At 37.8% G+C, this 18,870-nt stretch overlaps 1 protein-coding gene across 2 annotated transcripts in view; it reads left to right on the top strand.

The window, feature by feature from the left end:
* Nucleotides 1-18,870, top strand: part of FOXJ3 (forkhead box J3) — a 163,308-nt gene that overhangs the window by 89,091 nt on the left and 55,347 nt on the right. For both annotated transcript variants that reach the window (XM_011944912.1, XM_011944921.1), the window contains exon 5: nucleotides 12,715-12,798. In XM_011944912.1, the coding sequence (XP_011800302.1) occupies nucleotides 12,715-12,798 (84 nt within the window). The remainder of the gene's footprint in view (nucleotides 1-12,714; nucleotides 12,799-18,870) is intronic.

Below are 18,870 nucleotides of genomic sequence, written 5' to 3'. Positions count from 1 at the left end.
AGCTAGGATGGTCTTGATCTCCTGACCTCGTGATCCGCCCGTCTCGGCCTCCCAAAGTGCTGGGATTACAGGCTTGAGCCACCGCGCCCGGCCCCAGCCAAGACTTTTTATTACTGATTCAGTCGTGTTACTTGTTACTGGTTTGTTCAGATTTTCTATTTCTTCCTGATTCAGTATTGGTAGCTTGTATGTGTCCATGAATTTATTCATTTCCTCCCAGTTTTACAGTTTGGTAGCATCTGGTTGTTCATCTGGTGATCTGTATTTCTGTGATATCAGTTGTTAGTCCTCTTTTTTGTTTCTGATTTTGTTTATTTGGGTCTTCTCTTTTTTTCTTGATTAATGTGGCTGTCAGTGTATTGATTTTTCTTAATGTTTTCAAAAGACCAACTTTTAGTTGATAGTTTGTATTTTTTAAACCTCTTTAGTTTTGCTCTGACCTTTATTATTTCTATTTTCTTAATTTTTTTTTAGATTCAAGGTCTTGCTGTATTGCCCAGTCTGGAAGGAAGTGACATGATCGTAGCTCATTGCAGCCATGAACACCAGGACTAACAGGATACCTCTCACCTCAGTCTCTTGAGTAGCTGGGACTATAGACACATGTCACCATGCTAGGCTAATTTTTAAATATTTTTTTAGAGATGAGACCAGCCCATTGCCCAGGCTGCATCATTTCTTTTCGTCTGTTAATTTTGTGTTTGCTTTGTTCTTGCTTTTCTGGTTCTCGAAGTGCATTGTTAGATGTTTATTTGAAATCTTTCTGCTTTTTTTGATGTAGGCATTTATTGTTATAAACTTTCCTTTAGCTCTGCTTTTGCTGTATTCTATAGGCTTTGGTATGTTGTGTTTTCATTTTCATTTATTTCAAGAAAGTTTTTTATTTCCTTCTTAATTTCTTCGTTGACCCAATAGTCATTCAGGAGCATTTTGTTTACTTTCCCGTTATTTGTAGAGTTTCCAAAGTTCCTCTTGTTGTTGCTTTCTAGTTTTAGTCCATGTCGTCTGAGACTATACTTGGCATAATTTTGATTTAAAATTATTTTTGAGACTTTTTTGGGACCTAACAAATGGTCTGTCTTGGGGAATATTCCATATACTGATGGGAACAATAGATATGCTGCAGCTATTGGATAAAATATTCTGTAGATGTCTTTTAGGTCCTATTGTTCAGGTGCAGTTTAAATCCAATGTTTCTTTGTTTGATACTTGTTTTAAGTATCTGGTTCCTCTGGTGTTGGATGCATATGTATTTAGAGTTTTTATATCTTCTTGGTGAATTGATCCCTTTATCATTATATGATGACTGTCTTTGTCTCTTTTGGTTGTTTTTGACTTAAAGTCTGTTTTATCTAATGCAACTGTCTCTGCTTATCTTGGTTACTGTTTGTGTGGAATATCTTTCTCCATTCCTTTGCTTTCAGTCATGTTTCTTTACAGGTGAAGCAAGTTTCTTGTAGGCAGCATATAGTTGGGTCATGGTTTTTGTTTTTTGTTTAAATCCATTCAGGTTGTCTAAATCTTTTAAGTGGAAAATTTAATCTGTTTACATTCAAAGTTGTAATGGATATGTGAGGATTTATTTTTATCATTCTGTTAATTATTTTCTGGTTGTTTTATATCTTGTGTTCTTTTCTCTGTTGTTGCTTATTGCAATTTGGTAGTTTTCTGTAGTGGTAACATTTGAGTTTTTTTCTCTTCTTCATTTGTGTGTTTGTTCTACCAGTGAGTTTTTTTACTTCTCTGTGTTTTCTTGATGGTAGATACCATCCTTTTGCTCATGGACATAGGACTCCCTTAAGCCCTTTTTTGTGGGATTTGTCTAATGATCATGAATTCCTTCAGTTTTTGTATTTCTAGGAAAGACTTTATTTCGCTTCAGGGTAACTTTCCTGGGAATGGTATTTTTTACCTACATGCTGTGTTCTTCCAGCACTTTGAATATATCATCCCATTCTCTCCTGGTCTGTAAGGTTTCTGCTGAGAAATCCACTGTTAGTCTGATGAAGGTTCTCTTATAATAATAGACTACTTTTTCTTGGTTTTTTGAACTTTGTGTTTGACTTTTGCCAGTTTAAGTATAATGTGTCACAAAGAAAATCTTTTTGGGTTGTATCTATTTGGGGATCTCTGAGCTTCCTGTATCTGGATGTCTAAATCTCTTGCTATAATAGATTGGTAAGTTTTCTGCTGTTACTTTGTTAAATAAAACTTTCTTTGCCTTTCATCTTCAGTTTTTGGAACACCCAGAATTTGTCTACGGTCCCTTTATGGTGTCCCACATGTCACATATGCAGTGGTGGGCCGGGTAGATGGCTGTGTCCTTGGTCCCCTGGGCAGCATGTGTGGCATGAATGATGGCAGTAGTGGCAGGAGAGCCCTCTTCCATTCTTTTTTTTTTTTTAAACCTTATTGAGTTATTTCTAAAAGATCTCTCTTCAAGTTCTGAGATTCTTCTTTCTGTTTGATCTAGTCTATTGTTGAAGCTCTCAGATGAATTTTTAAAATTTCATTTATTGAATTCTTTCATTCCAGGATCTGTTTTTGGTTCTTTTTAATGATATCTGTCTCTGGTGAATTTCTCATTCATATCCTCAATTGTTTTTCTGGTTTCTTTGTACTGTTTATTTGCGTTCTCTTGTATCTCACTGAGCTTCTTTAATATTATTATTTCAAATTTCAGGTATTTCATAAATTTCATGTTCATTGGAATCTGTTGTTGGAGAAATACTGTGTTTCTTTGGAGGTTGCCCCCTCCCCCCCGTGTTTTTATGTTGATGTCTGTGCATCTAATGTAGCAGTTACTTCTTCCAATTTTTTAGGTTGACTTTCCTAGGGGAAGACTTTTTCCTGAAGATATATCTATGAGACGCCTGTTACATGGAACACTTTAGCTTTGATTCTGAGTGTATGTAGCACTGTAGCCTCCATATGATTTCTTCAGTTGTAAATGGCATCAGTGATTTTTGTGTTTTTCTCAGTGACTGGGGCTGTAGTCATTAGTGGAGGCTGTGGCAAGGCTTTGCTAAGGATGAGGATGCTCAGTAGGCCAGTTCTTGGGCCCTGGTGATGGTAGTGGTGGGTTGGATGTTCCTGTCCTTGAGACCCTGGGTAGCGTTCTGGTTTTAGTGGGTCCAAATGGGCCATTCTTCAGCCTCAAGACAGCTTGGCTGGTTACTGACCATGGCAGCAGTGGGCTGGACAGTTGGTGTGTCTTCATTTCCCTGGACAGCGTGGGTGATGGCAGTAATGGTGGTGGGACAACCCTCAGGTTCTGAAGTGGTATGAATTGATGTTATCAGTGGCTGTGAAGTGTGGGAGGGCCATTCCTCAGACCTCATGTATCACTCACTGGTGACTGGTGGTTGCGGTAGTGGCAAGCTGGGTGGGTTTGTCCTCAGGGCCTCAGGAAGTATGCACAGATGCCAGCCATGGTGGGTGGGGCAATCCCTGGTCCCCTAGGCAGTAGGCTTTGGCACTTGGAGGGGCTGTGCCAGGCCAGAGTGGCTTGTCCTTAGGTGTACTTGGGCACTGGCTTTGGTAGGCAGAGTGGAGATGATCCCCAGGCGCTTTGGCAGTGTGCTCAGGTAGCTGGAGCAGTGTTTGTGGTGGGCTGGGGAAGTCTGTCCTCAAGGTGTATACAAATATGCTGTGGCTATGCTGCTAGGGGTGGCAGAGTTGTCAGTGGCTGCAGCTGCAGGCAGTTCTCAGGCTTCAGAGAGTGTGTGCTTCAGCCCCTGATGGAGTTGTCAGGAAGCTCCCTATGCTAGTCTCAGGACCCTCATAGGGATTCTCCTGTGGTTAGGGTTACAGACATTCATAATGAAAATGTGGACCTCTGGGAATCACTCATTTATCCTTTTCCCTCAGTGGGCAGCCTCTCCAGGATTCCAGGTGAGCTGGCCGCCTGCTTTCCTCTCCTCCTCCTTCCCTGCCTCAGGTGTTTCTTGTTACTTCTTTGTTAAATTCTAGTGTTCTCTGTTAGATGCTGTGTTTGAAATGTGATTATCTGCTTGCTATTTGGTTTTTCTAAGTGCAGGAGGCAAGTACCAGATCTGTTTCACTTTCTTAATAGTGTCTTTTGACAAAACAAATTTATAATTTTGGTGAATTGTTCAATCTTCTTTGGGTTGGTTGCACTTTTGATATCATAGCTAAGAAAAGATTTCCTAATCCAAGGTTACAAAGATTTACATTTATCTTTTCTAAAAGTTTCACAGTTTTATCCCTTCCATTTAGATCTTTGATCCATTTTGATTAATTTTTACATGTGGTGTGAGTTAGGAGACCCAGTTTCGTTCTTTTGCATGTGGACCATTTTCCTGGCACTAATTGTTGAAAAGATGGTTTCACTGTTGAATTGTCTTGGTAGTCTGGAAAACAATTTGACCATAAACGTATAATACATGGATTTCCTTCTAGACTGTCGTATCAGTTCCACTGATCTGTATGTCTGCCTCTATGCCAGCATCACACTGTCCTGATTACTACAACTTTATAATAAGTTTTGAAGTCTGAGAATGTGAACCCTCCAAGTTCTTCTTTTTCAAGGTTATGTTGGCTATTCTGGGTTCCTTGACATTACAATATATATTTTAGGATTATCTTGTCAATATCTGCAAAAAAACCAGCCGGGATTTTGATAGAACTTACATAGAATCTATACATCGATTTGGGGAGTGTTGCCATCTTAACATTAAGTCTTCCATCTGTGAACACATGATGTCTTTAAAAAGCTGATGAGCAAGATCCTACCTCTATAAAAACAAACAAAAAAACTAAATTTAGTTCAGTGGACCCAAGTAGTATATTGAGGGTTTAGCAAAATATATATGAAAATATTCCCTCCTCCAGTATCTGACCTTACATTATTTTGTATTAATCTTAAGATATTATTCTTTCTTACCTCCTACAATTCCTATGAAAGAACAAGCACACAAATATTTGGCATATCCTAAATCTTAAGGGCAGAAAAGGACCTTTAAAATCATCCACTACAACTTTTATATAATTATTGCAGAGAACAATTACTAAAGAGAGTTATGCCTAGGAAAGGTAATTTGGCTAACCCCAAAAGATTTGTGTTTTCATTTAGCTTGCAAGGAAATAGATGATAAAAAAATGAAATAGTTGATTGGATTAATCATTCTACTTGGAATTTATAGATCTAAATAGGAGAATGTTTTTTGCAATTGTGGAGCAGAGATGACTATCCTTCAACAAAATTATAGGCTATCAAATACTTCGTAAGCCTGACATTTTGAAAATGTAAATACAAAAGCCAGAGTAATAATGCTCTAGAATCTGTTAGAATTGTATTTGAAATCTGGACTCAATATTTACAAGATGGTATGTTGTTGATGGTATGTTTGTTCCCATCTCTACTAAATTGATGGGTAGTTAGTTACATTCAAAAGATGTTGTCCATTTTGGTACACATACCTTTAAAACCAGGGATATTTAAGTAACTCATCAAGTGAGTAGAAGATAGCTAAAAAATCATACCATGTCAGGTGTGGAAAAAATATTTGACAAAGGTTAACACTCATCCAGCAAACTACCAATAAAGAGAGAATTTCCTTAACTTGATTAGAAGCATTTATGAAAAACCTACAGTTTATATTTTACTCTGAGATTGAGAACAAAGCAAGGATGTTTACGTTCAACCACTTTTATTCAAAATTCTATTAGAGGTCCTAGCCAATGGAGTAAGGCAAGAAAAAGAAATAAAAGGCATCCAGATTGAAAAAGGATAAGTAAGCCTGTCTTTATTTGCAAACATTAGATCCTAAGGAATCTATGGAAAAAACTACTAGAAATAATATGTGAATTTAGCAAGGGTACAAGCTGCAAGGAAGGAGTGCTTGGAAAATGAAGTTAACAAAAGCAAGATAATGAAATACTGTAGGGATACATTTTAACAAAATATATGTGGACCTGTTCACTGAAAACTGCAAAATATTACCAAGAGAACTAAGGGCAGATCTACATGAATGGAGACATATATAGTATGTTTGTGGAGTGGAAGACTCAATGTTAGATGCCATTCCTCCCCAGGTAGATTTATAGAGTTAATGTAAACTCAATTAAAAAATCCTAGGCTGGGTGCAGTGGCTCACACCTGTAATTCCAGTGCTTTGGGAGGCTGAGACAGGAGGATCGCTTGAGTCCAGGAGTTCAAGACCAGCTTGGGCAACATACAAAAAAGAAGACGAATTTGCCAGATGTGGTCGTGCATGCCTATGGTCCCAGCTACTTGGGAGCCTGAGGTGGGAAGATCTCTTGGGCCTGGAGGATGAGGCTGCAGTGAGCCATGATTATGCCACTGCACTCCAGCCAGGGTGATGGAGATCCTATCTAAAAAAGGAAAAAAAAAATCCTCATAGGCTTCATTTTTAGAAATTGGCATGCTGGTCCTCTTATTTATGTAGAAATGCAAAGGGCCTAAAATAGGCAAAATAATTTTGGAAAAAACCAAAGTTGGGTGAACCACTGCCAGCCCACAGGTCAGCTTGTGGCAGTGGTGGTGGGGAACCAAAGTTGTAGGATATATACTGCCTGATTTCTAATTTTTATACAGTTAACAATAATTAAGACAAAATGTTATTGGCGGCTGGGCATGGTGGCTCACACTGTAATTACAGCACTTTGGGAGACTGAGGTGGGCAGATCACTCGAGGTCAGGAATTTTGAGACTAGCCTGGCCAACGTGGCGAAATCCCATCTCTACTAAAATATAGAAAAATTAGCCGGTCATGGTGGTATACACCTGTATTCCCAGCTACTTGGAAGGCTGAGGTGGGAGAATTGCTTGAATCTGGGAGGTGGAGGTTGCAGTGAGTGAGATCACGGCACTCCACTCCAGCCTGGGTGACAGAGTGACTCCCGTCTCAGAAAATTAAAAAAAAAAAAATGGTATTGGCATAAGGATAGACATGTAGATCAATAGAATAGAGTTTAAAAATAGACTGTCGTGTGTCTGTGTGTGTGTGTGTGTGTGTGTATTTTGATAGAGGTACCGATGTAATTCAGTAGGGAAATGTTACAATATTTTAAAGAAATTATGCTGTATATCTGAGTGGACAAAAAATTAATATTGCTCCATATCACATACTTATACAGAAAATTAACTCTAGGTATACCAGAGACCTAAACATGGAAGTTAAGACTATAAAACTTCTAGAAGAAAACAGTGGAGAATATATTTGTTATCTTGGAGTAGGCAAATTAAAGAAAAACATATAAATCACATACCATAAAATGAATATTTGATAGATTGGACTTTATTGAATGAAAAGCTTTTTGCTTCTTACGAGGTTCCATTATGAAAACAGATAACCGCAGATTGTGAGGGAATACTCACAGTACATATTCACATAGAAATGACTTGTTATTCGGAATATTAAAAAGTCTCATAACAGAAATAGCCTATATTCTTATAATCCAAATTAAACATGGGCAAAAGATATGAATAGACACTTTACAAAGGATAATATATGAGTGGCAAATAAGTACATGTAAAGATGTACAACATCTTTATTTGTTAGAGAAATGCACTTGAAAATCACTGAGGCGCAACCACACGTCAGTAGAGAGAGTATAATTGAAAAGGCTTAAAATACCAAGTGCTGGCAAGAAGGAACAGCTGTATTGTCATACACTGCTGTTGAGAGTGGAAAATAGTTTGACAGTTTGAGTTCACTTGTATGAAATGCTAGAAAATACACAATGATAGGAATCAGTGGTTGTGTAGGATGAGAGAAGGTGAAGGAAAGGGAATTGCTTCCTGAGTCACACAAAGGAGATTTTTAGGGTTCTGTATTTTTAGTGTTGGTTACATGAATGTATACAATTGTCAAACTTTCTTAAACTGCACACTTAAAATGGGTGCATTTTATTTTTGTTTAAATATACTTCAGCAAAGTTGATTTAAAAATAAAACTAAATTGAGTGTGATGGCTCATGCCTGTAATCCTAGTGCTTGGGATGCCTAGGTGGGAAGATCCTTATAGACCAGAAGTTCAAGACTAGCTTTGGCAACATAGCAAGACCCTGTCTCTACAAAAATATAAAGGAAAATGTTAGCTGGGCCTGGTGGCAGGTACTTATAGTCCTACCTACTCAGGAGGCTGAGGAAAGAGTGTTGATTAAGCCCAGGAGTTTGAGGTTGCAGTGATCTATGATGGTGTGCCACTGTGTTCCAGTGTTGGCACCAGAGCAAGACCTTGCCTCAACACCCTTTTCCCTGCCAAACAAAAAAACAAAAAAAAAACCCACTTAAACAAAAACCTCTTGTTTCCTACTTGCTCCACATGAGCCTAGTGGTATAGACCCTACTCTGGGAGGAAATTGAACTGAGCCTGTGTTTGTTGATTGGCTATCTAAAATGTCAGTTCAGTTTTTGTGAGATTTCTATATTGTCTAACAAGGAAGAGCAAAGGTAACTGCTTCTTAGATGGCTGGGTGTGGTGGCTCACCTGTAACCTCAGCATTTTGGGATGCCCAAGGCAGGAGGATCACTTGAGCCCAAGAGTTTGAGACCAACCTGGGCAACATGACAAGACCCCATTTCTACAAAAAATCAGAAAACTAGGCAGGTGCAGTGGCTCACACCTGTAATCCCAGCACTTGGGAGGCAGACCGCCTGAGTTCAGGAGTTTGAAATCAGCCTGGCCAACATGGTGAAACCCCGTCTCAACTGAAAATACAAAAATTGTCTGGGCATGACGATGAGCGCCTGTAATCCCAGCTACCTGGGAGGCTAAGGCAGGAGACTTGCCTGACCCCAGGAGGCGGAGGTTGCAGTGAGCTGAGATTGCGCCACTGCACTCCAGCCTGGCCAACAGAGGAGTGAGACTCTGTCTCCCAAAAAAAAAAAAAAAAAAAAAACCACCAACCAGGCATGGGGGTGGAATGTACCTGTGGTCTCAGCTAATTGTGAGGCTCGGGATCACTTGAGCTTGGGAGGTCAAGGCTGCATTATGCCATGATTGTGCCACTGTGTTTAGAAAAAAAGAAAAGAAAAGGCGGAGAGGTACTTTTTTGGTAGTAAAATATACATAACATAATTCTTACCATTTGAATCATTTTAGGTGTACAGTTCAGTAATATTAAGTTCATTCACATTGTTGTGCAGTCATCACTACCATCCATCTCCAGAACCTTTTCATCTTCCCGCTTAAATTCTTCACTCATTAAACAATAAGTGCCTATATTCCTTTCCCCTCATCCCCTACCAACCATCATTCTACTCTTTGTCTCTAAGAATTTTACTACTTATAAGTGGAATCATACAATATTTGTCCTTCTGTGACTGGCTTAATAAGTCAGAGTATCCCTTTTGTTTTTTTGGAGACGGAGTCTCACTCTTTTGCCCTGGCTGGAGTGCAGTGGTGTGATCTGGGCTCACTGCAAGCTCCGCCTTCTGGGTTCTTGCCATTCTCCTGCCTCAGCCTCCCAAGTAGCTAGGACTACAGGTGCCTGCCACCATGCCTGGCTAATTTTTTGTTTTGTTTTTTTTTTAAGTAGAGACAGGGTTTCACTGTGTTAGCCAGGATGGTCTCGATCTCCTGACCTCGTAATCTGTCTCCTTGGCCTCCCAAAGTGTTGGGATTACAGGTTGAGCCACTGCCCCTGGCTAGAATATCCCTCCTTTTTAAGGCTGAATAATACTCTATTGGATATATGTGGTGTATTTGTTTATCCATTTATCCTTCAATGCACACTTGGGCTGCTTTACCTTTTGGCTGTTGTGAGTAATATTACTATGAACATGAGTGTGTAAATACTTGACTTTCTGCTTTCGTATCCTTTGGATATATATCCAGAAGTGGAATTGCTGGATCATTTGGTAATTCCATTTAATTTTTTTAGGAATTGCCATATTTTCTACAGTGGTTACACCTTTACACATTTCTATCAGCAGTGCATAAGAGTTTCAGTTTCTCTATGTGCTTGCCAATACAGGTTGAGCATCCTTAATCTGAAAATTTGAAATACAAATGCTGTAAAATCTAATACTTATTGAGCACCAACATGATGCCACTAGTGGAAAATTCCATGCCTCACCTCATATGATGGATTACAGTTAAAATTTTGTTTTCATGCACAAAATTATTAAAATGATTACAAAAAATTACCTTCAAACTATGTGTATAAGAGTTTAGATGAAACATAAATCAATTTTGAGCTTTAGACTTGGGTCCCATCCCGAAGATATCTCATTAGTTATATGCAGGTATTTCAAAATCTGAAAAAATCTGAAATCCAAAAGATTTCTGATTTCAAGCATTTTGGATATTTGGATAAGGGATACTTAGCCTGTACTTGCTATTTTCTGTTTTTTTTTTTTCATCATAGACATCCTAGTGGGTATAAAGTGTTACCTCACTGTGGTTTTGCTATGTGAAGAGGAATTTTAAGGTCTCTTTATTCAAACCTGTGATTTCAGAGGTCAGACTCAAATACTTTGTTAGCCTGAACTGTTTGGTGGAAGATTTCACAATTACTTTTGTGAATCTTAATTATTAGAATTTGCATTTAGGCATTCAGGATTTTATGAATACCTAGTGGATAGTAATAGGCTATGGGCAAGTTTTTTCCCTTTTGTTGATTTATTTGTGACAAGCCACAACCATTCGTATTTTGTGTGGAAGAAGAGATATCTATTTTTTTTTGTAATTTTATTGAAATGTTTACTGACAAATCAGTGTAAAGTTTGGACATTGAATGGTTTCCCCAGATTAATACACGTATACACATCCCCCAAAACAAAACTAAACGCTGGAGTTTATCGTTTCTATGAAAAGTGGTTTTTAAACTGTTGTCCAATGAAGTTTGGTATTTTCTCTCCTACTTTATTTTTAATTTTTATAAGAACTCAGTGTAAAATTTTTCCCCTTTGCATTTATTTTGAAACTTGCTGGCCAAACCTAAATCATTGTTTTCCCATTTTTAGTGCTTTTTGTGGCATCTACATTTTACAGGGTTCTTGGCAAGTTCATAGGTCCTACCTAGCAGATTCTTACCAGGTCTGGTAGACTCTTAGCTGAAATGTAGTGACTGTTTTGAAAAGATAACATAGAAATACCCCAGCAGTGACTGGGTGATGAAATGAGTGTTAAGCTCGGGTACCTGCATAGACCAGGATCCGAGACATAGACACCTACCTTGTACGCCAACAGTGTACACTGGCATGTACGTAGTAACACCCAGTACACTGATATTCTTGATGCAGTTTGTTAAACAGCTTTTTTTGCCTTCTCATTTCAACAGATGTTAATTGAGTACGTGCTTCGTGTCTGACATTGTGCCTGGCACTGTGGATATAGAAACAAGTAAAATAGTCCCTACCCTTAAGGAATACATACATATAGCCTAGAAGGGGATACAGACCTGTAAACAGAATTGAATGTTAATTGCAAACAATGGTCTAAATGTGTAAAAAGTATAGAGATCTTGCAGAGGGAGAGAGTGATGAATTCTTGGGTATGGCAGGAAGATCAAAGAAGGATGCCTTTGGATAATATGAGGTAAAATTTGAAGGTGGAATATGGGTTTGTCATTGGTATGGTGGGCATTACAAGTAGTGAGGTCAGCACGTAGGACAGGATCAGATAAACAACATGGTATGTTCAAGAAAGTATAAGGAGATGATTCATGTTGGGCATAAAGTGTGAGGATTGATAGGTCGGGGTTGTATTTCCCGTCATTGTCAAATGTTGCCTTAGAAAACAGCTTAGGAAGATTAATGAGATAGTAGAGACGAAGACTAAATTTGGATATAACCACTGGGATTAATTGTGAAACTAGGATATACATTGTGTTTCTGTTTCTGAAATGCATATCTTCCTCCTTTCCCTCTTTCCCTTTCTTGAACTCCCCTCTTTCATGCTTTCCTCCCCCATGTGTGTGTATAGAGGCAGGATAATTGAAGGAAAAAGAGCTAAAAATCCGACTTTGTTTCTGTTTGTCTTTGTTCCTGGTTCTCACAACTTCAAATGGGAAAGCCACTTTATCTTTCTGTGTTTTGCTATTCTTGTTTGTGTAATGTTTGCAAACTGTATCTAGGGATCTGTGCTTTTCCAAAGTTGTTTTTTTTTTTTTTTTTTGGAGAGTCACACTTTCTGAGTGCCTGGAACACAGTAGGTGCTCCATACATATTTTCAAATGAATGCTGTGATAACTTGTATCAAAAAGTAAGAGAGAATAGTTAAGTCATGACAGAGTAAGCAGTAAAAAATTTATGTACATATCTTTGCTTCTTAGGAACACTTACTATATAAAATGTGTTTTAGCAGTTTGTCTTTAAAAATGTTTCACTAACCATGTAGATTTGTGAGGTCCCAGGATATAGAAACTACAGTATCTTTATACATTAAATTCTTTTCATGTCATATAATTAACATCTGTTCAATTGAGAGTCACTGTATATTAAAAATGTGTTTTGTTGATCATTTTCTGTTTAAATTTTGGTGTGGCAGAAGTTCTTAGATTTGGATTCTTCAGCTTGTGAATGTTTTCTTTTAATAATGTAATTATAAGTGGATATATTTTCTTATATAATCTTTTTCTCAGTTCAAAACAAGTGTTTCTTACGCTGTTTTTCCATTGTATTTGCAGAATGTTTGCTTTTGATGCAAAGGATTATAAAAATCCATTTTAATATCATAGGGTTGCTGTACTATATGGTTAATATAATTTCTTTACCTCTAGGGGTCCTATTGGGCAATAGACACCAATCCGAAGGAAGATGCGCTGCCTACTCGGCCAAAGAAGAGGGCACGATCTGTAGAACGGGTAAAGGCTCTTTGTCATAAATTTAGTATAATGCATTGAATATGTCTGAAATACAGATTTTGAAAGTTCTTTTCCAATGTAGCACATGTAACTATAATGAAAGTAAGATTTTATTTGTGTAGCATTTTACATTTTTCAGAACACTTTTCAGACTCATTTTATTTGATCTTAACTCTGAGGGGCAGTTTAGGACTTAAGTAAAAGGTTTTGTCATAATTAGGGCGCAGCAGTTGTTTGAGACTTGAATTCAGCTCTCTTGAGTTTTAGTTTGGTATTCTTTTCTCTGCATCTACAACATTTAGGAATAGTTTTATGTAACACAGCTATTCCCTTCTATTATAGAGGATCAGTTTGGTTGCATTGAATTTTCCCCATTGTCCTCAAAATACCGTTTCCTGGTTCTGTCCATTTAATAGTCACTTTGAACACAACATTTCTAAGTTGTGTGTGTGTGTGTATTGCTTGTAAGATAATTCTTACTTGTGAATTAATGGTTAAAATTAGTTTGCAAGACTGCAACAAAAAAGGAACTATAGTTAATATCCTAAGTTGTCTATTTTAACATATTTTTAGTCAGCACTTTGACTGCCATCAGCTTTCCTTATCCTTTCTACATTTCCAGCATCTCAGCTAATACATACAAACACATATCCATCCTACCTTACTGTTCTTCAAGACCCATTTCAAATGTTAACTGCTTTGTGAAGCTTCCCTTACTCTTTTCCATTTGTGTTCTTCTAGAACTTTTATAAAACTCTTTTATAGAATTTCTCACACTTTGTAGAAAGTATTTGTTTTTATATTTGTCTCCTCTACTGGAATATGTGCCCCTTAAGGGCAGAGAAAATACCTTACATTTGTATCTCCTGTGTTGCCATTTTTCACAGCTTATAATAGATGCTAGTAAATGTTTGCAGCACGAATCAGGGCAAAGAGAATAGGATAAGGTGAAAGAAACTGAGTAAATGCTTGGTCAAATAAATTTGTTGTATGCCCATTCCTGGTAAAGGGTTAAAACTTTTGAGCCTCAGAGATAAAGATCTCAAACTGTGATTAAGTTGGGATCACAGGAGTCCATGAGGTATAACAGCAGTGAGATTTAGTAAGGAGGATTTATTGGATTCAGCAGAGGGAATTCAGTAAGCCAGTTATCGGGATATATAAAATGAATTATTTGGCCAGAACAACTTTTGACTTTACACAAACCAGAGTTTAAGAAGTTAAAAGTTTAGTATTAGTGACATGGTCTTCTGGTAACAGAACTAGACAATTTTTTTTTTTTTTTGAGATGGAGTCTCGCTGTGTCGCCCAGGCTGGAGTGCAGTGACGCGATCTCAACTCACTGCAACCCCCACCTCCTGTGTTCAAGCCATTCTCCTGACTCAGCCTCCCAAGTAGCTGGGATTACAGGCGCCCACCGTGCCTGGCTTTTTTATATTTTTAGTAGAGATAGAGTTTTGCCTGTTGGCCAGGCTGGTTTCGAACTCCTGACCTGAGGTGATCCACCCACCTTGGCCTCTCAAAGTGCTGGGACTACAAGCGTCACCCACCACGCCCGGCCAGAGCTAGACAATTTTACAAGAGATGTTGATAAGCTCAGTATGTTATCATTTGAGAAGGAATGAACAAACATCAGTTTCTGCTCTCCTGCCTTTGCCTTTTTTTTTTTTTTTTTAAAGCACTCCTCTCAGCTTATATCCAGCCTTTGCCTTTTAAAGTAAGCTTAATTCATGGATGTTATATGAATATATGGAGTATAAAACATTTAGCAGCTGTTGCCAGAATTTGAAGGAAGGAGAGAAAAATCCACATTTTTTTTTTTTTTGAGATGGAGTCTCGCTCTGTCGCCCGGGCTGGAGTGCAGTGGCCGGATCTCAGTTCACTGCAAGCTCCGCCTCCCGGGTTTACGCCATTCTCCTGCCTCAGCCTCCTGAGTAGCTGGGACTACAGGCGCCAGCCACCTCGCCTGGCTAGCTTTTTGTATTTTTTAGTAGAGACGGGGTTTCACCATGTTAGCCATGATGGTCTCAAACTCCTGACCTCGTGATCCGCCCGCCTCGGCCTCCCAAAGTGCTGGGATTACAGGCTTGAGCCACCGCGCCCGGCCAAAATCCACATTTTAAAAAACACATAGCATTGTTAAACAATTTGGAAAAGATTGTTTGAAGAGCTGAAGAAGTGTGGTCTTCTCTATTTGCTTTTTTCTTCTGAAGTTCCTGTAATTTCAGTTATTTTTTCAAGTTGGAATTGGGTTAACAACTGTGCATTTCTTTTGGATGTTAAGCTTGCCTTTTATTCTCTTTACCTTGTTTTATTTTCTTAAAGCAATCCCTATTTTTGAGAGTCTTCCTTTTTTTTCTGAGACTGTATGCAGTTTTATAGTGGAGGCCTAAAGAAATACAGGATTCAGGTTACAAAAGCATGTGTTATTGAATGTACATTTTATACATATATTTTCTGTATTCATTTTCTACTGTTTTTTGATCATCACTTTAAAATGTAAAATATTCGGAAATTTATTTTTGTGGTATATTTTCACAAAATGTTCATACCATACAAGGGTCTTTCGATTACTAATGCTGATACTCATTTTGGCCTAAGCTGGGTATTGGTTGCCCCTGTAGGAGCATACAAAGAGGTTGGCTATAAGCAAAGGGCATATAATTAGGGGGACAGATACTGTTTAACAAATAGACTAAAATATAGTGTTCTTACGAAACATAATTTCCTGCCCTGATAAACTGAATTACCTGTATTTTTCCTTTAGAGTTTTTTTTAGAGTGGGAGGTGAGAGGTTATATAACATATAGTATTTTTGTTAGGACAGGGTGTATATTTTAAGTAACCATTGGGTTTTTATCTAAGGAAATGCCTAGGGCAAATAGTGATGGTCCTGAACGTGACCTTCAGACGTTTAAAGGATAAAAGTTAAATGTAGATGGTAAATACATTGATACCCCTCTAAGTTCCTTATTAAATTTCTGAAATTTGTGATTTCTTTGTCCATATGTAAACATTGAATTTCTATGTGAAAAAATAAAACAATTTCACACATTTTTAATTTTGAAGTAATGAGCTTTTGATGGAACAGAGAAGGCTTTTTTTCCTTTTTTTTTTTTTGCTTTTTTGGAAACTGGGTTTCACTCCATCACCCAGGCTAGAGTGCAGTGGTACCATCATGGCTGGCTCACTGCTGCCTCCACTTCCTGGGCCCAGGTTGATCCTCCTACCGCAGCCTCCTGAGTAGCTGGGACTACCACCACACCCAGCTACTTTTAAATTTTTTTGTAGAGATGGGGTCTTGCCATGTTGCCCAGGCTGGTCTCAAACTCCTGGACTCAAGCAGTCCACCCACTTCAGCCTCCCAAAGTGCTGGGATTATAGGTGTGAGCCACTGCACCTGGCTGAAAAAAGACTTTCTAAACTGCTAAAGAGAAGTGATTTTAATGCAAGCAAGAACATCATTATGTCTTAAATGGAAAATAAAGCTTGACAGTTACCTCCATCCTAATAATATTTTTTCTTTATTTATTTATTTATTTATTTATTTATTTATTTATTTATTTATTTTTTCTTTTGAGACAGAGTCTCACTCTGTCACCCAAGCTGGAGTGTAGTGGCACCATCTTGGCTCACTGCAGCCTCCGCCTCCTGGGTTCAAGTGATTCTCCTGCCTCAGCCCCTCCAAGTAGCTGGGATTACAGGCGTGCACCACTATGCCCAACTAATTTTTGTATTTTTAGTAGAGATGGGGTTTCACCATGTTGGCCAGGCTGGCTCCATCATAATATGCTTAACCCAGCTCTCTGGAATACTTACCTGTCCCCTCCATTTACATGAACATAAGCCTGTGCTCTCTCTTCTATTATTATTATAATATTTCTTTCTTCTTTTCTTAATCCCTGAGTTAGTTTATAAATCTCCTTTTCCTTTTACAAATTTATTTCTTCTTATCATTTTTTAATCATATAATGGTCCCGAAGACCTTAAACAAGTTGAATAAAATTTCAGTTTATTGAAAAGATATTGAATAAAATGGTGAGACAGACTCCTCTAGTAGGAATCTCATGTTTCTTTTCTGACTTTACAACTTACTAGTTCCTGTGACTTTTGGCAAGTTGTTAAATTTTTTGCACTTCAGTGTTCTCAGCTATAAGTGAGAGGCTAAAAGTCAAAACAATAGAAGATTATGCTGAATTTATGTGCCAAATGGTTTTAAAAGGATTTTATGTGTATTAACTCATGTAATTTTTAAAATAACTCTGATGAAGCTGATGAACATGGATGTTAAGTGAGTTATCCAAGGTACTAAAAAATACCAAAGCCAGAATTTGAACTCAGATAGTCTTGCCTTCACAGTCTGTGCTGTCTACAACTACATTATTCTTCCACTAGTATTTGCTATACTGAAGACTACAACACTGGATCAGAATTCTTTTTACAGATGCATATTCCTGTTGTGAGCTCATCATCCTTGATTTAAAGCAGAATTCCCTACATTAATTCAAACATATATAATTGAGTAACATAAATGTGATTATAAATGACAGAGCAAATATTAAGTAATGAATTTGGTAGACCAACTGAAGTGACTCAAAATATATAATGCTGCCTGGGAAGACCTCTAAGGAAGAGGAATGAGACTTTGAGACTAATAATTTTGGTGCGAAAGTAGAGCTGTTTTTGCATAGAAAATGCTAAAGGATGTTCCACTTGGAGACATAGCATGCATGATTGACTAGTAAGTAAAAAGTACAGGTGGGCATAATTGAAGACCCTTTAAATTATTGTGAAGAACTTAGGCTAGAATGTGGATATTTAGATAAGGAGTAGACAGATTTGGGTAGATAAACTAAAGGTATGAGATCAGGACTTTTACTTTGATTTGAAAGCCCATAGTGTTGAGAAGTGAATCAAAACAGTTAAGGTGTGTACTCTTCACAGAATAACCCATTGCAAGAGGAAGATGCTGAGTAGACACAGATGTTGTTGCAATGGTAATGGCCTGAGCTAGGGATATATACATGAATGAGAAGGTTCTTTAGAAAACTAGCATGCTTTCTGAATGCTGTATATACCTGTAATTATATGTAGTGTCATTTTATCAGTTTGACAGATCTTTATTTTGTAGATACTGTATGCCAGGCATTGTACTAGGGTACTGTGGCACATACCAAGAAGAATAAGACATAAGACACATAATTTTAGGACAAGGGTAAAGTGTAGAAGGTATTTTAAGAAAGATAAACTATTGTGTGCAGAGGAAGGAGGGATTATTTCTTACTAGTATTGTCTGAGGAGGCTTCATAGGTTATGTGGCTTAGCTTTCAGGTGGAGATAGGCAGAGCAAAGTAGAGAGGATACCATTCAGGGTACATCTGTATAAATGAGGAGTAAGTGTCTATCATGAAAAGTATTGTTCTAGATCCTGAGGAAACATCAGTGAGCAAAACGCAAAACCTACATCCTGTCCTCATGAAGTTTATATTCTGATTGAGGGGAGGAAATTTAGAGAGAGAAAGATATAAGTAAACACAAGATAAGAGGTCTTTATTAAAGGTATGGGGTAAAAAAGTATTAGGATTTGAGTGGGAACACAGTAGTTAATTTTGTCTGGATAAGATTTTCCTTTTTGAAGTTAATTTTCTTTATAAAAATTAATGCTTATCCGACCACACCTTTTGTATTCTAAGCACTGAGTTAATTGTTGAGGGGAACAGTTGGTAAACAAGACAGTCATACCCTCTCCTCATGAAACTCTTACTCAAGCAGGAAGATAAACTGATAAGGTAGGATGAATGTACATTCCTGGTGTTGCTTATTGTCTCAGCATAGCTACTAGCTCCACATTCGTTCTCCAGATAGCATGTGGATGATAAATTATGTGGTCACAGTAAGATAAGGGTCTTTGAGAACTGTAGGGCCATGTAGCAGAGAGGCATTACAATCTAAGAATCAGGGAAGGTTTTTTTGAAGAAGTGATATTAATTGGAGGCCTGATGGATGAACTGAAATAGGACAGATTAGTGGGATTTGGAAGGTGATAAACTGGTCGTAAAAAGGAATGCCCTC

Source organism: Colobus angolensis, unplaced genomic scaffold, assembly GCF_000951035.1.
Source record: "Colobus angolensis palliatus isolate OR3802 unplaced genomic scaffold, Cang.pa_1.0 Scaffold106, whole genome shotgun sequence".
Classification (NCBI taxonomy): Eukaryota; Metazoa; Chordata; class Mammalia; order Primates; family Cercopithecidae; genus Colobus; species Colobus angolensis.
This window is presented reverse-complemented; position numbering and strand designations above follow the sequence as displayed.